This window comes from Mauremys mutica, chromosome 2 (assembly GCF_020497125.1).
Source record: "Mauremys mutica isolate MM-2020 ecotype Southern chromosome 2, ASM2049712v1, whole genome shotgun sequence".
NCBI classification, from domain to species: domain Eukaryota; kingdom Metazoa; phylum Chordata; order Testudines; family Geoemydidae; genus Mauremys; species Mauremys mutica.
The window spans coordinates 238,720,342-238,747,103 of NC_059073.1; the positions used below are offsets into that span (position 1 = coordinate 238,720,342).

General features: G+C 40.1%; 1 protein-coding gene across 1 annotated transcript in view; it reads right to left on the reverse strand.

Annotated features, from left to right (window-relative positions):
• The window catches only part of HDAC9 (histone deacetylase 9), a 659,352-nt gene that overhangs the window by 197,740 nt on the left and 434,850 nt on the right, over positions 1 to 26,762 (reverse strand). Inside the window, exon 15 of the mRNA XM_045006744.1 lies at positions 26,043 to 26,312. Coding sequence (XP_044862679.1) covers positions 26,043 to 26,312 — 270 coding nt within the window. The remainder of the gene's footprint in view (positions 1 to 26,042; positions 26,313 to 26,762) is intronic.

The window sequence follows — 26,762 nt, forward strand, 5'->3', positions numbered from 1 at the left end:
TATAGTTTACATTTAACACACTACTGTACTGTGTTTGCTTTTTTCGTTTTGTTTTGTCTGTGCTGCTGCCTTATTGCGTACTTATGGTTCCAAATGAGGTATAGGGTTAACTGGTCAGTTCGTAACTCTGGTGTTCTATTGTATACCCTTGCGATATTAAGTTACAATTATATGATAATGTCTTGATTGTAAGTCCTTCACTTTTAAAATACATTGTACTGTACTTAACCACTGATAAAAAGGAAACGAAAAAAGTATGGAACACTTCAGTAACTATAGAGTTTAAGTCTATTACTTTCAGAAAGTGCAACTGGTGGGTTTTTTGACTCAGTGGAGGCATATTTGAAATTGTTTACCTTGGAGGATATAGGTAAGTGTCCGTTTTTTGGTTTTGAGCAAGGGAGATCAGCAGGTGGGTGGCTTAACAAAGAGAAAGCAGGAAAGTTCTTCGCTCTGGAGCTAGAGTGAATTACTTCTGCTAATTTTGGATGACAGCTGAAGGATTTTCCAAGAGGTCGACAGGACATATTTAAGTTAAGTTCTCTTGTGTTAGAATTAGTAATGTTAAAGTGCCTTTCGGTTTTTTAGGAGTTTTTGCATTTTATAGTAATCTGGGGAAGGTAATACAGTCCCAGTTCTCCATTGTATATGTCACCTGTCTTGGTCCTCGTATGCTCATTGGGCTGCTTTAACTTACACTGTGGCTGCAGTTGTGCTCTGTCCTGCTGAGAATAGCAGTGTGCAGCTATTCTCTTCCTCAATACACCCCAGGTTCCTCCCTTACTCTGGAGGTCAAGAAGGGGCTGGCATAGAGCCATCCTGGGGAGGTTCACCATGCTGGTGATATTTGCCAGGGCCCAAATCTGGGGTATATTTTAGTTTTATTTAACTCTTCTGGTTTTTTACTGCCATGAATTCTTGTATGAAAGTTACACACTAACGGTCGGTAATGTGTGTGACTTGCAAATGGTGTTGTCTTCATCTCTGCTCTTATTTTGCTAGGCCCCTTACACTCTCCTCTTTTGGTCTTTCATTCCTAGGGTAGACTTAGCCTAGGCTACACACTCCGAGAGAAGCTAGACTGGTAGCTTCTGTCGGGCTGCTGCCTGTGGGCACCTGTATGGAAAGTACCATAACGTGTCTAATTCAGTATTTGAGGGCTGTACTTCATGCCACTTTTCCCCCCTTTTAAACAAGACTAACTACAGTTCAAGTGAAGGAAAAATCTGGAGCAAAGTTGTAAACGCAAAGGAAAAACTAGTAATGTATTTCATGTTCACATTCTTTAAATAGGAAATAAATTCTCCTTTACTGTTGAAAGATACTTGCCTTTGAAGATAAAATACCATTTGCAAAAACTGTAAGGCCCTCTCTAATGTAGCTTTCATTATCTTCTGTTCCCCTCTCTCTGAAAACCAAATGACTGATGTCAAGATCAAGGGAGCCAATCAAAGTAGATACACTCCAGGACCTGGCCAGGAAATAAATCACTCCTGCCCCTATCCAAGGTAGATACTAACTAAAGGAGAGAGTTTACGTGTTCACTATCCTGCAGGGGGAGGCCAAGTTTCTCAATCAGTCACCAATTGGGGTGCTTAGTATCACTTATCAAATGGGCTAATCAAAGTTTGAGATAAACCAGCTCTTGACCACTTCTTGCCCTTTGAACACTCCAGGGCCACCTCCTACCCTTAGACTTTTATCTCATTAAAGTTAAAGAGGGAAAATTAATCCATGGAAGAAAATGAGATAACAGCCACTGTAGCAGACCATCCTACAGACTGTTTGGCTTTCATCTATTGCTACCTGACAATTAACTCTTCAGTCGCACAGGAACCCTCCTTCATTAGACATGGATCTGTCCCTTAATGCAGCTACTCTTTGGTTTGTCTTTAACTCTGCTTCAGCTGTTTCATTTATTGCTCCACCCTGTAGTTCTTCGGACTTGTAATGGGTGCAGGTGAATAAAAAGGTCATCATTTATTCTGTGTTTCTCAAGCTTGACTTAGTGCTGTTTTCACTTACAAAATACAAAAGTGAAAACTGTAATTTATTATAGTACTACCAATTCAAGATATTTTGCTTGGATTCTGTGCTTGCAATTGGTTACCAACATTCCAGCCCCTCTTGCTATTTTTGGCTACTAGCTTATTGCCCTTAATTTCATTTCTCTCAATCTGCATTTAAAAAACAATTTAACACTTTGATTTTGTTTGGAAAAAATAGTGGTGTTCCCTTTGCTAATGCACTGCAAATTTTGTACTGTGGGAGTGGTTGTTTTGGTTTCTTTTAAAAGCCATTAGGATTCTGATGACTCTCAAAATCAAAAGACTCTTCCCTATCATCAGTTTAATTTCTCATCTACTAAATTTTTTAGCACAATGAATGTCAGAAGTGGATTCACTCTAGTAAAACTGCAGCAGTCAGTTGCACTGCTAACAGAGAGACCTGCATTTTATAGAGGACTTGGGAGTCCCACTGATTGTACTTGCTTCTCTTGGAAAAAAGTGCAGGCCATGCTGCTCTTACAGCAACACCTGCTGGACACTACACGGTGGTGTCCTGGGACTAGCTTCAGAGGGGGCTCTCTCAGTGGAAGTTTAGTTTATGTGAAACTGAAACGGCAAGGGAGAGCTATTTAACTTTCAGTCACTTCAAAGACATGACAGATTTGCATTTCCAACATCTTTAACAGGAAACATTAGATTATAAAATCTGTGGGGCAGGACACTGGGGCAAATTCAGAAATTATGCATAATTCCTCCTTACACTCAGACTCCCATCTGCCCACTGTAGCCTGTGATAAACTATATAAGTGGTGTCATTTACAGGCCGGGGAGCCCAAAGTGAGAGTTAAAGTAGCCCCCTCCTTACACCCACTTAAACTCCTGCTCCCAAATAGAAAACTGGTCTAATTTATACCGCCTTTTGCATTACTTCTGAAATTGGCTACTGCCATTTGTTTTTTAGTCTGTAGAAACCGCACCCGTCTATGGCAAAATAGCCAGTGACAGCCATTAAATTCCCCACAAAGCTATCTTTAATATTGTCCTTGACTTGTGTGTGTGTGTGTGTGTGTGTGTGTGCACGCGCGCAATTCCCCACACTTAGTATAGGGCACTAAATAATACAATTAATTACTTACAAATAGCCATTGTAAAGGAAATAAGGCTTGATCTACTCTCATCCAAGTCGATGGAAAATCTCCCATTGACTGAAACGCCTACATTTTAGAGAGATGCCCAAACTAAGCCCCTCTTCATGGAGCTACTCCGAACTTTGGGAGAATTTGAATCTAGTCAATATCTGAACTAATATCTGGCCCTTCTGTCTATAATGACCTGAACCAAAGCCCCCGATCTGAACACCCCCAAATGTCATAATGATGGCCTACAATTTTCTCACAGGCATTTAGTTAAGGAAACAAGATTGTTGCGACTTTTAGGAGTGAAAAATTAAGTCTTCTTAGCCATGAATTACTCCCTCTGTGAACCCTTTGGGCTACAAGACACCCGATAAGGAGTGGGAAGGAACTGAGGCCTGCAGTGAGGGGAGTATGTTTTACTTCCCAACACCCCGACCCCTGAAGTGGTGTAGCAGCAAGGCTATTTCCACTGTGTGCAGAGTTCCTCCTAAAGCATTCATTTGAATCGTGCAGCTCCACTCCACAAAATGTCTGTATCTTGAAGGCACAGTTTCTTAGGTGCCAGTTAGTGCCAGCTGTAGTGGTTTGTAATGTGGACAACTATCCACTAGGAACTGGACAAACTACATACTAGAAAACATCCCACTGAGAGCAATTCTGCACTGGCAGGGGATAGTTTCTATGTGTAAGGGGACTGTTGCCCCTTACTAACATTCAGTGGAGGTGTTTTGGTTGGCTAGCTCCCAGCACTAAAGGGGAAGAGTTGATGGGAAATCAGGACCCTGAGACTGACAGTCCCCAGGAATAATGGGGAGAGGCCAATGGTCCTGGTCAGCCTGATAGACAGGGCGGGCAGGCTAATCAGGGAGTCAAGAGGCCAGGGTGGGTCCCGTCCTCCTCCGTGTGAGCTGGAATTGCCTGCGTCAGAGAGAGTGGGTCCAAGCTCAGGAGAAAGCAGGGGCCCAAGCTGAGCTGGGGAGCAGAGCTGTCCCAGATCCAGAGGGGCCCGAAAAGCAGCCACAGAGCCAGAGACACAGCCCAGGGAGAGAGCAGATCCTGTGCTGGGAGCAGGGCTGCAGCCACAGAGCCAAGTGTGGTGAGCAACTGGGGCCAGCCAAGGGGGGACTCTGGGCAAAGGGCCCAGTGCAAAAAGACACCCCTAGCCAAGGGTCCTTGCAGGCCAGACTGGGAGGGGGATCTTAACCTGACGGGGGGCTGACGTTGGGAACAAGGGTCCCACCACCCAAAGCCCGGAGGTGTGTGGCCACCACCATTGCAAGTGTCCAACCCACAGTATCCCTGCATCACAGCCAGGGCCTGAGACGGAGACCTGGGGCCTACAAGGAACAGACTGTGAAGTGCCCTGGCGTCCAGAGACACTGTTTGTAATGTTCCCTGACACAGAGCAAGGCGATGTGTTTTCCTTTAACCTTTCCCATTTTTCCTTATTCTTTTCTTTAAATTAATTGTTAAGTAAACAACTTGTATTTGCTTTAAATTGTATGGAATAATCAGTGGGTCAGGGAGGTGCCCAGTACAGAGAGAGTACCCCGGAGTGGGGACACCCTAGCCCCTGTCCTAGGTGACCACAGCAGGGTTGGGGGTTGAGCCCCTAGGAATCCTGGGCCCAGCCTTGTTGGGGTTACGAGGACTCTGCCAGACAGGAGAGTGGAAGGGGAGTCCTCAAGGGCAGGGAGGCCTCTGGGTAAAGGAAGTGGGAGCGAGGACTCAGATTCTTTCACTAGCCCACTTCACCGGGGTAGTGCAGAAGCCAGGAAAGTTCCTCACAATAGTGGGACCATTCCCCCGCTTACATATGCATTCATTTTATATAGGCCACTGCACAGTTGGGTTATAACAGATCATGGTCACGATCCACAGATTTGAACCAGTGACGCAAAGGCGAAAGGTTCTGTATCCAATTACCAACCCCTGAGACATGCAGTCCCTCATATAGTTTTTATTTCAATAACTAAATACCATTAACATTCACAGGCTACACAGCAATGTTTTCAATGGTCCTGATTCCTCAGAAGTTCAAAAGGAAAGTGAAATTCAATCTTGCACTAGACTCCAAAACTTGGATGGAACTTCTGTTCCAAACAATGGAACCTCATTGATGTTTAATAATACCATTGTTCCTTATTTAAATGGGGGAAGAATAATAATAAAAGAAAAACAAGGGCTGGATTAGGATGAAATGTACTTAGAAATGTCTAAGGATAAGAGTTACTGTACTAGTGGAACACGTTATGCACTGGTCCTGTGCTGCTGTTCCCACTGTCTCATGTGACTGACCATTGGCGAGAGTTCTTCTGTCTTCCTTACTGGCAGTTCTAAATCTTCTACTATAATGCCACAAAGAATGAGAGTCTGAATTCCATCCAGCATCCTAAGGTTAACACTGACTTGGTCGTGATATTAGTAAGCATGATTAAAGTATTTCAGGATATATAAACTTAAACAGAATAAGGCTGGGAAGGCATAACATCTTCATCTTCGATTGAAAGATAAATTATTTTTGGTTATTTCCAAATTTATGTTAAATAGCAGTTGGAGGTCAGTATTCATGTTGGAGGTGGTCTAGTTCTTTTTTTTTTCCCTTTACCTACAAGCCAAGTATCGCTAAGCCAGAAACCACCAACCAGCACAGTCTCACAGTAAGAAGATATTAATAGCCCATGGAAAAATCAACATATAATTTTATATTATGCTACTTATTAGAGTCCCTGTATTTTTTAGTTCTCAACTAACTGTAATACTGGAAAAGGCAACAAAGTGACATGCACAAATCTGTACACACTTTATTTTTTAATATATTTCAAATACTTTAAGGACTTCCTTGTGTAATTTTTAAAGCACCCTTACTTCATCCCACAGATTACAGGGGGCTGTAGAGTTTTCTGATTTTAACCTTCCTCCCCCCCCACTTCAAATATTCAGAGAAATATGAAGTAAGCTTGAGAGTGTATAAAATAATTCTGAATTTCTGCCATGTCCCATACCTCCCTCTCTGCCTACATCATTAATTATATGAGCCTTATTCACCCATAAAACAGAGCTGATGCACATGGAAGTATTAAGTAAATACACGTGTTTTCATTGCATGGCAAATAACATTTGCATTATATTCTGGGCCCTCTAGGAAGTGACCCACATACGTACAGGCATGTAGGCATATCCCTAGTAGGTACCTAAAACACATTAGTGGTTTTTACCTTAACCATAAAATGACTGTACAGAGGTTTGTACATGTGGAAATGGCTAACAAACTAAACTTGTTTAAACCACCACCCCATGTAAAAAATACCCAACTTAACCACCTTCCTTACTACCATTAGTGTAATAGCATTTTCCAGAACAACTTTTACTGTTTTGCTCCCATGGGCTGATCATGTAGTACCAATAACTTGAAGTGTTCGGTTGCCATGTCCCCTAGTGGGGATTATGTGGATTAAACCTGATGCATTGTACTAAACATTCACCCCATGTGCCACAAATGTTTACAAAAACATATTTCTCGTTTGCTTTAAACTTTTGAATCAGAGCAGGCACTTGATATCTTTTGTTGGTGAAATCAAGTGAAAGTAAAGGACAGCTACAGAATCATTTGATCTCATTCATTCAATGCTAAATAGCAATAAGCTTTTGACTTGTCTGTCTCCCATCCCTAAAAAGACATGCACATTGATGCCTAGACTTTCAACCAGAGTCTGTGAATGGTCTATGCTTTGCAAGAATTCAAGCTAGATATGACGTGCAAAGGAGTTTCTCAATGTCAGGAGGAGTGTCAAAGAAGTAGACAGAATGCCAAGCGAGAGAGAGGGAATACAGACACATTCTTCCTGAAGACTCATCCCCAGCAATAAAAAAAGAGCCCAAATGGGGGAGTCCATTAAGCAAATGATTTACAGGATAAGATGTTACATGGATAACTCCATTCTCACAGGCAAGTCAAGAGTCACAGTTAAAGTTCAAAGATACAGCTCTAGGTTAGAGCAGAAATGTCAGGTCTTTCTAAGAACTGTAAGTCTTATTTCAGTTATGCCATAGAGTTCAAGGTACTTTTAAAGCTACAATATGTGGAATTGCAGCCTCGATTCATGATTATATTAAATATTTTGTTTCAGTTCATATTCTAATGCTAAAAATTCACTTTGAAACCAGACTAGGCAGTTGGAGAAATGTTGGGTTAATCTACTCCACAGGAATTCTCACTGGTCATCAGAATGGAGTGAGGTCCTGCTGAAAGGATTTAAAAGTAGGCAACAATATTGGAAACTAAGCCAAACCAGCAGTGTTGTTTCTGAAGCTCAGGACTCTGTTCCAAACTTATTGTCCCCACTTCTCAAGCAGCCTTGTCTAAAAAAACAGGTCCAGTTAGTTCTTTAACTACCATGATCTGGTGTCAATAAATCTTTTTTTAAGGTGATAAATCACATAAGCACCTATGAATTGATCTACTTCACAGCATCATGGAATCTGTTGTCCTATTTTTTTTCTACATACCCAAGTATTTCAATCTGTTCTTTTTCTAAAACATGGAGGATTTAGATTTCTCCCTCTCCCCAGATAGTTATCGTTGGCCATCACATCAAAAGACTTTTTAGTGAACTCTAGCCACAGAACAAACACACCAACCAAACCAAAGGCGCCTTATTCAAATCACAGCCCCATTTGGCAACAAATTCCTCTCATACCATTACATCCAGTGCAAACTATAAATCTTTCATCTTGCTACCTCAAGTGTGCAAAACTAGTTATTATAATTTTAGTAACATGATCAGCTGCTAGAAAGGGATTGTACTGAAGGTGTAACATTTCACAGGGTTTGCTTCATATAGTTTTTTCTGACCCCCCACTTGGTAAGGCAACTCCCATCTTTTTATGTGCTGTGTATTTATACCTGCCTCTGTATTTTCCACTCCATGCATCTGATGAAGTGGGTTTTAGCCCACGAAAGCTTATGCCCAAATAAATTTGTTAGTCTCCAAGGTGCCACAAGGGCTCGTCATTGTTTTTGCTGATACAGACTAACATAGCTACCACTCTGAAACCTGTACTTTTTTCTCTTTCCCAAAATGCTTAGAATGCTGCTCTCCAGAAAATTTCAAACTATACTTTGTGGGGTCTACTGCTACGTTCCTTTGTTAAATTTGCTTATGCTTTCTCCTCAGGCCCCTTTCTTTTTACAGCTATTTTTTTCCCCTATGACCTCTCACATCCTCTGTTGCAATTATTGTTGACCTCAGTGACATAGCTTATCATCCAAATGCTACCAGCAACCATGGTACAAGTTTCTGCTTTAGGAAAGAACACCACTGTCACTGCCATAGGTGAGATACAGATTTATAAACTCTGAATACATGCAACGGAAGTCTGCTCTGAATGGGACCTGAATTTGGTTCAATCATGTCAGTTGAATTTGGTCTAGAACCTGTTTCCCCAGGTTGGTGTAAACTGAATTCTTCATGATACTGGAGGGAAAAAAAGGCAGGAAAGAGAAGATCTCCTCAGGTATGATTCTCTGAAAAGTTAGGCAGTTAAGCTGTGTTCCTTGGCATCTTTATCACAGACAGCAAACTCCTTCCTTCCCTACTTCACTGATAAACTTTGGGTCCAAAGTCAGATCTGAAGCTCAGTTTACCACCACTGCCTATCTCCCACTCACTTATGCATGCTACAACCTGTAACAGAACTTGGGGTGCTCAAAATCCTGGAACATGGCAGATTGTACTAAATGAGGGTTTGGGTCACAGAGGTTGCGGTGGGAAGGACCTGTCACAATGATGTTCATCCCAGTACCAGTGGCAGAAGCTCAAAATACTAACACTGGTTCAGATCCAGTGCTTGTGGTAAGAAACTATACTAATTATTCTCAATAGCTTGATTGGTGATAATTTTGGAGAAAGTTACTTGCCCATTCAGGGCCTGATCCAAAGCGCATTGACTTCAAGTATCCCATTGAGGATAACTGAAAGTTGTGAATGGAATATGCTGCTGCTTTACAGAGGAGTGCTTAGGAACAAAAGAAGGTGAAAATCATGAATGCAACATAGGTGGAAGACCACAGCTACAGAAAAACCATTAAAATTAGTATTTCCTGACCATTACCACAGTTGTCTCTTGCAGTGCTTTGTAATTCTTGGTAAAAGTCAACTTGTAAATGGTAACTACTGTATATGTGGAAAGTTTTCTTAATCCTCTAATATGTTTGTTGTTATAAATGCTTTGTTTTCATATTCAGTGCCGTAAAAATCTGGATGTATTTATTTTTCACTGAGTCTTCTTCAGAGTGAGCTATTGTATTGAGTGACCTAAGTTCGGCTCTCATGTCCAGTACAGGGGGGGAATATTGGAGTAACTCCACTGAATTTAGTGAGTTTTTCTGGGAGGGATATTCCCTTCAACCATGGTCCCAGGTCCAGCCAGAACAGAACTCCTTCAGCACAAGGAACTGAGTAAAAGAGCCATCGAGTCTTAAAATGCCCCCTCCACAAACCAATGGTGCCATTGGCTACAGGGGATGGGCCAGGAGTGGGAGGGATCAGGCTTATAAAAGACTTCACTACAGTGATTATACGTGGTGCTACCCCTATAGGTGGTTTTGGCTTGAGCTACATAACATAGGTTACATTGGGCCCCCACAGCAGTGCAGAATTGAGAGGATACAAAGGTGGCTTAAAGCTACCTTAGCCTCCTTCCCCTTGGGCTAGGTCTATCAGGCACTGCACAAAACCTCACCATGTGCTGACACAGTATAAATGAGCACGGACTTTGTCCTTATTATATGTACTACATGCACAAACACACTCAGAGGACATTTTCACAGAAATACACGCCAACAGATTCCAAGTCTGAAGATTTGCGGCTTCCCATGACCATTTTATTTTAGTGTTCTCCAGCTAACCTTCCTCAAGGTTGTGGTGAGCCACAAACAGGGTGGAGATCTGTTTGCTCTCCATAAACAATCTTCAAAGGGAGGTTCAATCATATTGCATTAAAAAATAAAAATTGTAGGAACTCAAAGAAAGAAAAGCAACCCTCCCAGCCATTCTGCTTAAAGCAAAACACACAATAAAATTTTTACAGAAGAAACTAAACTCTGAAAACAAATTACGTTTGTTTAGACTAAATATGAGAGAGAACTTTAATAACATTTGAGAACTAGTGGCTTGTTTATTGTTCTTTGGCATATAATTGTCCACGTAAATCACCTGATATTGATTCTGTTCCCTGCTTAGATGGCTGTAACTTTAGAAACAGAATAACATAGAGTAAAGAATAAATACCCTTATATGTGTAGGATGCCACATGCTAGTGTTTTAAAAAATAATATCCAGTTGTGAGAATGTTCACAAACAGCGCAAAAAAAACCCCAAACCACAAGAGGCCCAAAATGTGGATAATATTCACCAATAGTTTCAAAAGTAATAGATTGTCTGTGCTTACTACTTATAGCTCAAAAATCTAGCCCAAAGTCATGACAAAATCACCTCACCATCCACCCAGGACTACTTAAATAAGAGCTGAAGTTAACAGACATTTGAAGCTGATCCTGTATGGGCCAAATTCTGCTGTCACACTGGTGTGCAAGGTAACGACCGTGGACTTACACTGGTGTAGCAGAATTAAGTCCTGTATGGAATGAATTCAGCTTCTGAATAAGTATTCCCAATCCTTCATCAGAACTACAGCAAATATATGACATCACCAACTGATAGAACTAAAGGAGCAGAATTGGTGCAATGATGAATGAAGGTTGAATGAAGGTTGTCCAGCAAGTTAAGGGTTCTGGCATGTGTCTCTTTAAGGCATATCTGTCTGACAATAGCATGAATGTGGTAATGTGTTATTTACTGTTTTTGAGTCATGTAGCAATCGTAGTGGCTCCGTGGTGCAGAACTGACTAAATTTGTGAGGTTCTCCCTACAGTTATGAAGGGAGTGTCTAGGTGAGTGAAAATACCATCACTAAGATTCATAGTGTTCATGCAGCCAACCAACTTCTCCTCCTTGCTGGAGGTGGAGTCCATGGCTCCTCCCCAGGAACTAGGAGATGTTAAGAAAATGCTGAACATGCCCAGTGCCTCTAAAGACTGATGGGGAAGGCAGGTTTCCAACAATTTACAAGGTGCTTCACATCCTTAAAAAAACCACTTTGGAGTCTCGGGCCTTTTGATTTAGAGCCATTAGGAGAGATGATGAGGTAATTGGCCTGTGGTGAACAAGCAGGAAGAGGGAGAAAGACCAAAGCTACTATTTATTTTTATGTCTACAGTACTTTCTGCAACTTAGTCTAAGAAGCCATTACTAGCATAGGTTTTCAGTGGGGAATGAACCCTAGACCATCAGCACTAAAGGCAGACGTCTCTGCCACCTAAGCTACAGGAGTGCCTCTATTAGCTTGCAGAAGTAGCACAGTCTCATCTATGGTTACCCAGCCATTAGAGGGGTACAAGAAATGCTGAAACAGTAGGTTACACTAGAATGAGAAGCAAGGGAGGCAGTTTAAGGGGAGGGCTGCTTCCATGCAAATCCCTTTCTGCAGCAAGCCATGATGCTCAGAATAAATTGGTTTGTGGGACACTGATTTAAGCAACAATAGGGGACTTACATAACCTGTATTACCACATAATGGAGGGCCAGGACTTGAAACAGGGTGTGACTGCATAACAGTCTGGTATGCAACATGAAATATGTCTAGTTCAGATTACTAAATCAAAAAGAATTATTTAACTTGCTTTTAGTATGAATAATCCGGCTAGCTAATAGATGGATTAGAGATACATTTTAAAACACAGGCATACTACACAGACCATTAAATACAAGTGAACATATATTGTAATTTCTAAATAGGTTAAATATTGAATATGAGAGCAGTGTAATACACTGATGGCCAGATTTTTGAGAAGTCAGGCATATAAAACCATGTGCAAAGATGTACTCAAAGACAATTCCATCCCTATTTATACAGTTACCACAACTGCATAGGCAAACCATTGTGCAAGTGCCTGACTTGCATATGCAGTTATGGTACTTGTGCATGCAAATTAGTAGTTCAAATGTAGGCACTTTATTTTCAAATGGTCTGGAGTTGCAGGAGTTTTGAAAATCAGGCCCTGAATATCTGTCACTTGTCCCCAAGAAGGTCCCTTGTTTCCAGTTCAAAAAACAAAAACAAAACACAGCAGGGACTCCCCGGATATGCCCGAAAGCACAACCACATCTCTGACCTATTGCTTGCAGATATGTCATCTCTTGACTTGATTAATGTAAGCCTTTCCTGTCTGACCTCTCTGCCTCGCCTCTTTCCCACCACCTATTCTTTCCAATATGACGCTGCAAAGGCAATCGTCTCTGCTGTCTCTCTCCCCAAGCTCCAGTTGCATCACCTCTCTCCTTGAATCACTTCATTGGTTTCATTTTACTGAATCAAGCTCAAGCTCCACATCATTACACCACAACAAAGTAATGCAGATTACCATCACATATTATTTTGTACAGGACTCCTGTCTGCTTGCGCACTTTTCCCCACACACAGTCGCTAGATCAATGTCTAGGTAAATGTACACACCTATGCACAGTTGTCAGCATAGTACCTCTATAATGTTCTATTTGCAATGACATGGTTTAACAGTGCATTAATGTGTGTTTCTAGGTAAATGGAAAACAAAGAGAAACACCTGTTAATATTGTGGGAAGTGGTGTCAGCCTGTAACTTAAACTGACTACAAAGCTACTAACTGTTGTCCTCAGTCACACTTAACTCGTTCAGGTCTGAAAAAATGTAAAATAAAAAGGCTTTCCACATATAGTAGTTTCTTAAATCAAGGAATTCACCTTGATTAAAGATGTTTCATGGAACTGACACTGTGAAAATTTGCTTTCTTTATTCTCTGTCATGAAAGATATAGGTCCCAAAGGCTCAGGTATGTATTACAAGTGATTTTCCAGTCTTAAATATCACTTAATAGCATTTACCATCTATGTAAATTCAAGAAAGCATTTACCATCTATGTAAATTCAAGAAAGCACCCATTCAGGATAGCACTGAAGCATGTGCTTAGATCCCGCTGAAGCTAATGGAACTTAAGCAGATGCTTAAAGTTAAGCACTCTTAAGTGCTTTCCTGAATTGGGGCTTATAAATGTTCAGCATTGTAAATGTCACTTTACCAAATTCTAGGATTTACCACACAGATTTTTGTTAAAGTTTGTGTTACACGTATTTCATATAACTTCTAAATTACTAAAGGCGTTTTATAAAGTTAGCCCTTATCAGGCTACTTGTGTTATGACTTGCAATGCAGTCACGCTTAGTTTTGCTTTTATAATTTCATCTTTTAAAAGAAAAACTGAAACCTGCACCCATCAAAACATGTCAGACAAGAACTAAATGCATTATGATGGAACAGTTATACATAGGACTTTTCCAGCTGCCCCACACTAAAAGCCAAGTCTGAAATAACACAATGATACATGTTTTAAGTTTCTGCTAACAAAGCTTATTTCTGACCAGGAAACTAGAGTATTCTTTTTTTGTATATTAATCCTCCAAAAGTGACAGTTCTTCTTCATATCCTTACTATTTCCTTTTCAGCTCACGAAGGCCAAAATGTCATCTTTTTTGTAAAACAAAAAATCAAAGCCAAATGGTAAAAAATGCAAAGTTTTGGTTAAACAAACAGTCAGTATTTCAGTGGTTTTATCTGCAGCCTCCAGAGCAGCTAAACAAAGCCAAGATATTGTCCATCTCTTTGACAGACAAAGAGCCTCAGAGGTCCAGAATGACATGCCCGAGGCTGGCACGTGATTGGAGTAATTAAATTAAATAGCAGGAAACATGTTTTCCATATGCCATTGCCTGGCCACACACAAACTGTAACAGTAAATCTTTTATATAACAACGGTTGGGGGAAAAGTGTAACCATTTTAGAAGTGCCCGATGCTCACAAAAATAATGTTAAAGTGAGAATAGCAGCATCTTCTGCAAGTTCCCTGTCTTTGGTCATTGTCCTCAAATGTTAAGTCAGTTATTTATTTTTAAAGGTGCAGCTCAAACTGCTAAGAGTATGTGAAAACTCAGGAATGTTCATTAAGATTTAAGATGAAAACAGGTTAAAGAAAAAAGAAATCACCACACTAAAGTCAAGGAAAATTTCAGGTATCGCCTAAAATCAAGGTTCTAACACATTTCTGACAGCATTTTATCCTAATCCAGAGCTCAGCATTTTATCCTAATCCAATACTTCAGAACTGAAAGATACTTTTCATACTTTTAGTAATGATGAGAACTTAAATTTTGTATTTTATGACACTTTGTCTGAAGGATACAGCACATTTATCTACAGCTTCATATATCCAGATGAACTGCACTTGGGTGGAATTTGTCACTCTTGGTTTTGGTTGGCACTGTCATTAGCACCATCTAGAATGCTAGTTTGGAACTAATATCTAGGAATAGGTTTTAAATAGATGAGGATGTCAGATTAGATCACTGGTGCAGTTTTTTGCATCAAAGGGCCAAGACTGAAAACGGGAATGGAAGGAACTATTAATGAATGATTGTCACTGTGGTTTAAATGTCTAGTCATCTCCTAGAAATGTCAGTGACTGATGAGAGGTAGACCATTTCCCATATATGATATTCTCCAAATTATAAAGTGTTTTTAACATAAAGAGGATTAAAACTCTGGGAAAATCCTACTTGGCACATCAATACCTGTCTTTTAAAATAATTTTAATGAAACAAGAAGAAAAATGTGCCCAATATCTTTTTGGTTAAGTATTTATGGTGTATTTTTGCTAAGATTTTAAACGTAAATGTGTTTCTGTAGCAGTTGGTCATAGCCTCAGCAGATATTTGAAGAGGTTTAGATTTCAGGATGGGCACTGTATTAAAGTGTTAGACTTAATAATTGATAATGATACAATGAAATCAGGGTACAGTCTTCCAGCTGGAAAAATAATAGTGTAAATTTGTATTTCATAAATGGTAAAACAGAGATGACAGGAGATTGATACTCTTGGCTCTGCCTCTGGTTATTATAATATGCACTCAAATTGTTAAATTGAGATTTAGATATAACAAATATAGAGACTAGAACAGAAGATAGTTTTTTTCTCTACTTCTTTAATCCTGTGCTTAGTGATTATAATCTCAGTTACTAGACCAGGAAAATTCTTGTTTAACAATAAATCTAACATCATTGAAGGAGTCACAAAGAATAGAAATGCAACAATCAATTTGGGTGTCATGCTAGGTAGCCATAAATAGTATAGTTGGTAGAAATTTTTTGAATTTAAACTTTTTAAAACAAAATTTCGTGAGTTTCATGAACTGACTCCCTGAAACAACTCAGTGAAAATCCGTGTTTTATTTATTCAACCTGCTATAGAGCTGGTCCAAATAATAATATTTTTGGGGGGAAACAGAAAAAATACAAAAAAAACCCCCACAAAATTGTACTTTTTAAAAAACCAGCCGTGATAAATAGTTCTCTAAACTGTTACATATAGTAGGTAAAACTCAAGATCCTCAGTCTTTATCTATTTCAGAACTTCCCATTGAAGCAGTGAGGTTATGAGGAAGGGGCAGAGGTGCTACAAATCAGTAAGTCCAAAGGGACAAAATCTGCCATCCACTTGGACAAGAGGGGATGCAGACCGGGCTAGAAAAGGTGGAGGGTGCTGTTCCTGTGCCATCTTCCTCTGTCCCATCCCTTTCTTCACACAGAATTTCCTAAGGGAGTGCAACATGAGAATTTTCCTGAAGAACTTATGGGTGGGCTTGGAGATGGCAGCAGGTGCTGTTGTCCTCAGTTTACCTTCCCACAGAAGTCATACTTATCTACTCAGGTACCTGGTACCTAAATTAATGCTGCGTGAAGCAGCAATAACTAGGGTTCTATGCTTGTAACCCTTCTAAAGAGGGTTTCCTTTGTGCAACAGCACATGCCTTCCAATGACCATGCAGTGAGAAGGCAGAAGGCTCAAGGAACACTGGGGTGGGTCTGATACAGCTGGGGACTTGTGAGGATATATGAACTGTTCCACTAAAACCATAGCAGGAAGCCAGAAAGGGGTGGGCTGGGGAAGTTTCTAGGCAGAAGCACTTCAGTGAAGCAGAGGGAAGCACATAATAGCTTTAGGGATAAGATTGTTCTCTTTATTCTGATAAAGTTCATGGTTAGAAAGCAAATTTTCCTGTAAGTATTGTGCTCTTTATCACCATAACTCTGAGGAACTCATGCTGCTTTCTCTGAGGAACACTAAGCCAGTTCCACAGTGAAGCCCCACAATCATCCAAAGGGACAGTTTGAAGAACATTTTGTGGAGTTTCCTTGCTGTTTTATCTCCCGCCTGTAGGTAACTGTGCAGGAGAGTGCAATTTAGTACTGCAGCCAATATTTAAAAAAGAAGTTCCTTCAAAACCTCTCTCCTTTGGTCTGTGATATTCTCTATGGTTTTCCCTCTCAAAATCTTATCAATCCTTTGGCCTGAGAACACTCTTCCCAATTCAAATCATCCATCCCTATTCCCCTAGCCAAAAACTTCTTTGACCCACCACATTTCCCCCAAAAGCTCCTCCAGAAGACTCCCCTACCTGACAGCTGTTCCTCACAGCAGCAGCAGTAGTTGTGGTAGGTGGTTGTCTTGTGACCTCTCTTTGTAGCAATGGTGGAAGATGGGTCGTACTATGGCCTCTGGCTGTGGTGTGCATGGTCGGATGGGGAGTGGGTCTTCTCCGATGGCGGGCTGGGTAGCTAGCTTGGGAGTGAACACCTGCTGCTTGATAAGCTACCAAAAAAAAATAATCTCCAGGCATACCTGTCATCTGCTAGTGTCTTGAATCCCTCTCAGATAAATATCAGGCCCCATCACTTGTTCTGGTGGATGGCCTTCTCCTTGCATAGATATGTGAAGTACAGCTATACTCATGCTTCTTGACCCCTCTGAAGCATTTGATGCTGTTGATCAACAAAAACTCCTGTTCCTCCTGCAGATTGAATAGAATCAGCCCAAAATGGCTTGTGTCCTTCATCTCAGACTGAGTCCAGAGCCCTTACCTGCAGAGTCCTACAAACTTCAGTCTCTCATCGATATTATTCAACATCTATACCAAAATATTGCTGCAGTGGGTGAGACAACATGGGTTGAAGTATCAACAGTACATTGATATCAACTACCTCTACAAGTACATCTGATGTTAAGAACACAGACACCCAGATTTCTCAATCCCCAGCTGAAATCAGCACCTGGATTAAGAGCAGCTGGCTAGAGCTGAACCCAGTAAAAGTTGAGGGGCTAAGGTCAGGAAGACAGAAGGGCTTCAAAGAACTTGCCTCCTCTGTAATATGGCCCTCTATTGATGTCACTGTCCTGCTAAATTGGTGCACAGCCTTGTCCAGTGTCACTGGATGCCCATATAGCCAAGGAAGTAAGAAAAAGAATCAGATGCCTATTTCCATCTGTGACTGGCCAGAAGATTTCACCTCATCCTATCAGATTCAGACCTTGCTACAGTGATCCACCTATCCATGACTTCTAGGATTGATTATTGCAATTCAAATCTAGGATTGAAACCATAAATTCTGAAATCATCCATGTATGAACAAAATGCAGCAATCTGTCTGCTTAGCAACACAAGATGTATGAATGCATCACCCCATAGCTCTGGCATCCCATAGAAAAAAGTCCAGTTCACGCTCTTTGTTCTGATACTGAAAGTCCTTTGCGAACTGGACCTAGCTACCTGAGCAATTGTGCTTTCCCCAGGATGATAACCTGCTATACAGCTACGTTCCATTGGAATAGTGAAACTGCCAGTCAACAGGGGGAAGTTTGAGAGTGCAGAAGACAGAACTTTCACTGGAGCAGCATCTAGACTGTGGAATTCACTGCCAGATGAGATGAGAATGAGCACTGGCCTCAGTGCATTGAGAGCAAGATACAAAACTTACTTCTTTGACAAAACTTTCTCGTACACCCCACTCCCCCATCTCTCTAAAGTGAAATAACTAAACTAACAAAGTTATTTCTTTGAAATGTTGGAGTAAAAGAGACATCATTGTTTCTCAATATGCAAGCGGAATCAAATACTATAAAGGTGGGAGACCATATGGGCACATAACTAGAGAGATCATGAGCAGCAACTGGCGCAGTCCCAGAGAGGGCTGAAAGTTACAAGATGCAGAGTCCTTTTGGGCAGGCTGCAAAACAGTATTTTCCTGCCCTTAAATCCAAATGTAACTGATTCCAGTCCACCTTCATCACACACCCAAGGGATGATTCTGTGGGATCTCTCTCAAATTTAACAAGTTTATTTTACATAAAGTGTGTGGTGGTGTAGTGTGCAGTATTCACCATCTCCTTCTGCTGCAGAAATGGTGTTCCACTGCTCTTCCTTTCAATCCTAATACTTGCTTTGCATTGGTTTTCAAGGCTCTCTGTGCAAAGAAAATCGCTAGAACTATAAAAAAAAGCCTATAATGAAAACTTAGAGTGTCCTTCATGGGGCACAAAGGACATTTCTGTTAGCAAAGGGTTTGTGCAAGTTGTTATAGTCCAAATCGCTTGCCTTACGGCAGAGGTAGGCAAACTATAGCCCGGGGACCACATCCAGCCCTTCAGACATTTTAATACAGCCCTCGAGCTCCAGCTGGGGAGTAGGGTCAGGAGCTTGTCCTACTCCACACATGCTGGGGCTCCGCTTGGCTCCTGGAAGCAGCAGCATGTCTTCCCCTCTGCCTCCTATGCTTAGGGGCAGCCAGGGGAGCTCCACACACTCCCCCACAGCTCCCATTAGCTGGCAACCATGGCCAATGGGAGCTGCAGGGGCGGTGCTTGCAGATGGGAAGACGCGCAGAACTGCCTGCCTGTGCCTCCGCATAGGAGCTGGAGAGAGGACATGCCACTGCTTCTGGGAGCTGCTTGAGGTAAGCATCGCCCGGAGCCTGCACCCGAGCCCCTCTTGTGCCCTTGCCCCAGCCCTGATCCCCCTCCCACCCTCTGAACCCCTTGGTCCCAGCCCGAAGCACCTTCCTGCACCCCCAACCCCTCATCCCCAACCCCACCCCAGAGCCCACACCCCCAGTCGAAGCCATCACCCCCTCCTGTACCCCAACTCCCAATTTCATGAGCATTCATGGCCCGCCATACAATTTCCATATCCAGATGTGGCCCTCGAACCAAAAAGCTTGCCCACCCCTGCCTTAAGGACATACAGTGCAAATTCTTCCCTAGAAATGAATAGATCTGAACTATTTGATGAAGTGAAGTGTACATGGAATGAGCAAGGTGGTGATGAATATAGATCATATTTAGTGTTATTTTCTTCTTCTATCAAAAATACAAAAGAAATTGCATTGAAGATATAAGGGTATGGTCAGGAATTCAGCACATTTAAAAATGTCCATAAGACAATCCATCACCCTACTCCACAAGAGATAAAACTTGAGCATTTTTCCATTTTATGAGACCAAAGGAAACGATCCAGATAAGAGAGTAGAAGAACTATAAGAGAATATTAGATAAAATTCTAGAAGACCGAAAGTAACCATCTTGAACAAAAGAGGAGGTTTAGAGGGACTGCTGATGGGATAAGGAGCCTTTCATGTCTAAACCACTGTTTCAGCCATGGACCAAGCCTGATAGTATCCAAAAGATGGTCTTGCTGGCTGCTGTTTGGTGGCATCTGTGAAATGAGTAGGCAGAATCAGCCTGGTTGCTAAGAGATGGGTGGCCAGATAAATAAAGAACTCAGCAGCATAATTAATGTTAACTGTCAACCTTACAGGCATTCTCAGCAGAGGAGGGGCTAGGTAAAGGCTGAACAGGCCTGAAGAGGCCCTAGAAGAGGTCCCTCCTAGCCAGGTCTGAGGTTTATTGCAGAGCAGTGTGAGGAAGCTCACCCTTTCAGCTTTGCTCAGAGTCTGATGGAATCTCATCCTGAAAACACCCATTTTAAATGATAACATTAAGAACAAGCACTGGGAGTCACTGCAGCACACAAGTTGTGTCATTTCAGGAGACTGACAATGGCCCAACTGTGCTGTCAGACGTGTAACCAAAACATCCCTGCTCTAGCTCCCCCTCATGGTGCAGGGGAGTTCTGAAGACGTGCTCGGAATGCCCTACACTCCTCCAACCCCTGGACGCATAATGGGCCCTAGGGGCCATTACTAGCTTACAGTATTCAGAGCAGCTTTGAGCTGCTCTAAGTAGCACCAGAGGCTGAACTGCTCCCAGGATTGAAGGGTCAGAAGATTAGTGTAATGCCAGCCTCCCCGCTTCCTGGATCTTGTGCGACGCAGACTTAAGGAGCTGGCCTAGAAAGAAGAGTAAGCTCATCATTGCTGAAGGCATTGAGTTGAGCTGGTATGCACTGGAGTTTTGTACCTACACTCTTCTGGTGACACAACATTTTCTCTAGAATTCTAAATACATTCAGAAACAGAATTAGGCCTCCATCCCGTCTTGTGACAATATTATTCTGAACAAGAACGGCAGTGCCACGTCTCTAAGGCCAAAATGCTGTCCCTTGCAAAAGGCATAGAAGGCTCTAAATGGACCAAAATAAGTGTGGTTACACTGTGCAAGTGGAGACTATGGAGGGGGACCTTTCTTGCAGGGCTTTCTGGTGGTGTGGCTGCGGAGTGATGAGGAGATTCAGTGCAAAGTGGATTCACAGGGATAAAACAACTGGCCTGGGACTGGGAGCCTGTGAAGAGCTGCTATGCGCCAAGCCAGTCACTTGATTGTGGAAGATTATTCCCCAGCCCTTCATAGAGCCTCCGTGAAAAGCTCTTTCTTCACACTCCATGTGGGGTAAATGAGCATTTGGTCTTAGGAGCTGTGGACTGCCCCCCTTTGACTGTTATTAGTGTGTTGACTCTGAAACCCAGTAACAACACTTAAATCTTAGCATTGTTAACTGTGTCTGCACACATCATTGTGACAGGCACATCTTCCTGCTCTGATTTATGGCTAGAGTTTGCCATTATAGGTGGTGCTTGGTTCCACACGCGTCCCATCCCCTCTCAAGTAGGGCATCTCATTAACTTGCACAGCACCCAGCACAATGGGGTTCTGAGCTTAACTGGCGCTCTAGGCACTACTGTGTCATAGATAATAAACTGGCCCTTGCATTGTACTGTATTTTTAGAAGTATAAGAACCATTCGATTTTATGATATAGAACAGAAAACAGATGCAGCTCCTAAGAATTGAAGTATACCATAAATGCCAGAAAATAGGGCTAAAAATAAATATACGCTCTATAAACATATGGCATAAAGATAGAGCGGCACAGGTAGGAACACTGTAGAGCTACTGGGCAAAATGCAGACCGGTATACTCTACCTTGGCTATGCATTTAGATCTGACAGAGTTAGAATAAAAAACAAAATAAAAATCAAGTTGGGCTGATTATACTGAAGATGAAAGGGACAAGTTCCATCAAATATACCGACGCAAGCCTATTACAATCAATGGGATTGTACCAGAATAAATAAGAGGATAATTTTACCCATGGTGAACTTCCCTTTTGCCTGAGGACTTCAGTGTACAGTATAATGCTCAAAACTATGATCCTCCAGCAAGCAAATGAGGTACTGACAAAGCTCTGCCATCCAGATGATGGGAATTGCATAAGGAAATCAGAAAGTAAACAAATAAATGAAAAGCAAACAACATCCTTTAAATGGATAAGTAGGACAGGCTGCTACTTGGACTGAACATAATACAGCAAAGTTAATTTTCTAAATAATTCTGGCTGCAAATTGTGGGGCGTTCATAGCCTGGCATTTTGGGACTAATGTTCATAAAAAAATTTACCTCAGAATGCCAGTGAAATAAAAACTGGGTACAGCTGTATTGCTCAGGATCGATACAAAGAGTAAATCTTAGCGATCCTGAAGATGATATGGTAATGATGAAGGTGCATGAATGAATTTCTGAATGGTAGAGATATGTGTCAGCACTGCCCAGATTACTTCTGCTCTGCTCAGAGATTCAACTTTTAATACTATTTTGTTAACACCAAATGATGAACAGAGATTAAAGGAACAATAACTGTATAACAGCAGTGTATGGCTTAATAGGGTTTGTTTTCTCAGAGTACATAAGTTATATGAAGCAATTTTACTAATTTAGAATGATTGGTCACAAATTGCTACATATACAGGCTTTATTTTTGACAACAGGAAAGCATAGGTGCTTATTTTCCAAAGAAGAGACACCTTACCTCCCAAAAAAATTACATGCAGTATTTATTTATGACTTTTGTTTCATTGCAACTTGCTTGGAAATTGGCAAATAAAGGAATCTTTTAGCTACACTCAGAAAATAAATGCTGTAAAATAAGCTCTTGGGTTATAGATGGAAAATGTTTTAAACTGCTATTCTGACATGTTTATTAAAACAACAGGCCTCATTTCAAAAAAATGTTGTCAGCAGTATTAACTACTTAAAGACTTCAATTTATATATGGGTGATCGATATGCTAAGTTGTTACAGCAGTATGGTTAATGCTAATTAACTTATTTAACTTTTGCAAATTACGCCTTTTCCCATTATTCTTTTTAGCTAGTAAGTATTTTGAGTATATCACTCATAACAGGGAAAAGTAATGCTCATACAATTAACTGTAATGAAAAACTGTATTTATGGAAACATGTTTATTCATATCTATTTATTTTACCTGAAACCATTTATTTTAGTACAAAAACCACTGGAAGTGAAAGAGTTAAGAGCCTAACCATTGCAGAGTTAGAGAAGATGGCTAATCATTCTGCCAGGCCACCTTTTCAATATCTGTTTTCTGGGTCCTTTATTTGCCCTTCACACATTTTTTTGTAGAAAAATTTCAGAGACTACTAACAATGAAAGTCGTTATGTCTATTGGAATGATATTTACCTTTGTAAAAGTTAAAGCAAAGTTAGGGTCCAACTCAGGAAAGCATCACCCACCATTTAGCAAAGCACTTAAGCATATGCTTAACTTTAAGCACATGCTTACAGTGCTTTTCCTAATCAATGCTGAAAACCACCCTCTAATTAGTCTGAAGTTCTCTCTCCAGATTTGTATTTATAGGTAAACTTTGTTTTAACCAAGGTTTCAAGAGACATCCAAAACTTTCATCAGTTTCAGATCAACAGATTTTAGGTTATATATGCATTTTGGAAATAGGAATGGAAATGATTTTCAAACAGCCCACACATTGGCTAATCAGGGGTCAGAAAATTTGGGTTTATCTGTACTTTATTTGTTCTGTATGGTACCATTGATGATCACATGTCCAAGACAAATGCCATGATGGGAAAATGAGCATGCATAGACATTACTTCCATTTGTTTTACAGTTTATAATGGCTGATGTAGGATCATATAACAGACCAAAATAGACTTTGTGTAATCATTGTAAAAATAGTGTAATAAAAAATCTTGCTCCTAAAAGCTTTAATGGATTTTTTCAACAATGCATAGCCAGCAGATTTGGTTATACAAAAAACAGAGCACCAACTAAAATTATCAACTTTACACAAAGCCAGATATATGAAAGGGGATCTTTTTAAAAAAAACTTTATTTGAGAAAGAAATAGACTTATATCAGAAGGCAAGAAAGGGAACATACAAACAGAATATATTTACAACACAAAACAAGAGATCACCTCCACAGGTGTAGATTATAATAAATACAGTAGATTTAAAATGTAAGAGACATTTATCAATTAGAAATATGGTTATTTAACCCAGTTTTCCTTTTCACTGGTTCCAGGTAGTTTCTTGATTCAATTCAGGGGCTATCAAATTTGAATAGAATTAAAGTCCACTGGCTTTACTGAGGTAACTCTCCTGAATTACACTATAAAAATATCTTTTGTTATTTGTTACACGTCTTTGAAACGATATTGTACAAAAGTCTTCTCATTTGCAAGTTCCTCTGTAAATAAAATGTATTTTAAAAGATTCACTATCCCTTTTTGGTGAGGCTGAAATTAGGCTTGGTAGGAAATGAAATATATACAGAATGGGAAAATACATATTTCCATCTTTATATGCTTCATTATGTTGAATGTGCATGTTATTTTCCCCCTTTGCATTTGGGGGCAGGGGGAGGGAAATATATTTAAGCAAATAACATATATTGTCAGTTAGCAAGTCTTTCCTATCAAAGGTGATGTTAATGTTTCAGGAGGCCTTTCTTTTACAGCAACTATTTAAGTCATTTAATTTGTTTGGAGACTTTTTAAGGAAAAGGATAATGTATCTTTAGAAGTTGCAACATTTTATAAGGGACTTTTATAATATTAGAGCAAAATGTAAACAACACATACTAATAACATATATTAGAACAATTTCTACATTTGGCAAAACAGCTATCTCTTTTGAAACAGGATACTGCACCTTAAAATACCTTAGCTTTAGAAATATAAATATTTTTAATAGGAAAAAAAAACTGACAAGGACTCCAAGTCAGTTTTGGATTATCCATATTAAAGAGATCTTAATACAATGAATCTTTAACTAGCTTAACAAAAGTAAACCTATAAAACAAGGTAAACATATCAAAAGGGAATATGAAGGAAATGTTTCACTGGAAAGCTTCCTTAACAATTTCCCTACTCGCTTTGTTATTTTCTTTGACAATAAATCAATTCATAGAGTGCCCTTTAAAAACAGAGTAAAACACTATCCATCCCTCCATTCCTTCCCCCCACCCCCTTACATTCCTCAGTACATGAATCACTTGGACTTCCTGTTTCCATAAGGCATTTCCTGTTCACCCCCACAGAATCACTTTTCTGCAGGAGAACAGCAGGGACCTGACAAAGTACTGACTTAAATAAACAGTGCCTTCTATTGCATTCAGAGTTGTTCTGATTTTATAGGGAAAAAGGACACCAGTGTTCTGAAAGTACAGTCTGTATAAGTGCATTTATCATTTAGCAATTGTTAAAATACTTTTTACCAATTTAAATGACCTTTTGCCACATTGGTGTCTTACATACACTGTCATTAATTTAGCATTTCAGTGAGACCCTAATGGTAAAGGTTATACAACATTATATGATTAGTCTTTATTAAAAAATATTGGCTAAAAGATGATAGTTCTGTGGGGTTTTTTTTCCTACAATTACAGATATACCCTAATATCTGATTGGAACACAATGTTGCATATCATTCCTTGCCAATATTTGAATCTGCTTCATTTGATCATGCTGTTGTAGATAACAATCAAAAAGGGAAAAATGAAAAATACACTAAGAAGTGCAAAAAGAAAAACCTTTTAAATAGAGCCTTGCCTTGTATGTTTACATCCACTTTGCACTCCCAATATCTCCATAATCATACTCTATACACAAATCTAGGACCCCTGGTACTGCTACCTGTATCTGCCTAATGGAGAAAACAAACCTACTCTTAACAGTGTTCAAGACTACAGTATGATGCATTATATACATATAGGTGAAAGGAAAAAGTCAAGACATCAGAAGAATTCAAAAACAGAGAAAGAATGTTTCATTGATCAGTTCTGGTCTCCAGCAACTACTGATCTCAACAAATTAGTTAAACTGAGTTCTACTTCCCTGGAACTAACTCATGTGATAGAGTCTAGAGTGAAAACAAGTTCTATGTATTATGCACTGACATGTAGAATAATTGAGTGCAGCAGGTATTTTCTCAATTAGTGGCCTTTAAAATGAGCATCACTATGTTTTAAGAGTGCACACAAATGCACCCACCTTTGTTAGATTCTCTGAACACTAAAATGAAATTAGCTAGATCCATGAATCAAAAGACAGTCAATCTCTTATTCAAGCCCTAAAAATGCATTTGATGTTCAAATAATAATTTTAATTACAAATCCTGGAGCTAAATCTTTGCCTATTACCTGTTGCATAAAAGCAGCCTGCTGCCCAGATTCCATTTGCTGGGTTTGATTATCGTCATCAGTGTCCAGTGGCTCCTCTTTCACTTTCACAGCCCCCACATGCTGTCCTATTCTGTCATCCACACAAATGCTGCAGCTGTCATCCCTAATGCTGTTACCACTAGAGGGAGCTCTTTCTTCCTGCATAGCATGATCTCCATGAAGCTCTTCTTCAGCTTCTTCTAGATGATTGCCAGGCTGTTTTAGCTGTTCAATGGATTTAGAGAGCATCTGAAAAAGAGAGAGCAAGAGAGAGAGAGACAGACAAATTAAAGTTACTGCCAATATTTCTCCACAAGTGCCACATGCTAAGGCTTACTATATTTGTATAGACAAGTGAGTCAAACCTTTCCTGGAAAAATGAGTTAATGATGCAACTTTGCAGCAGAAGTTTATCGGAATGAAGAATGTAAGCTCCACACTAACAATATCCTACCATCCTTCAATTTAGAAGATGCTATGTACAAATATAGCATTTTATAGTAATATTAAATGTAATAATAAATATAGCAACAAAGTTAACAGACGTGTTTATAAATACTTACATCTAGAATTTTTTTTAAATGATATTCTCCTTAAAATACCTTAGCAGTAAAACATAAATATGTTTTAATTCAAATATATGACTTGAAGATCAGTACATTTTACATAATATAGTTTGCATGGAAATTCTAACAAGCT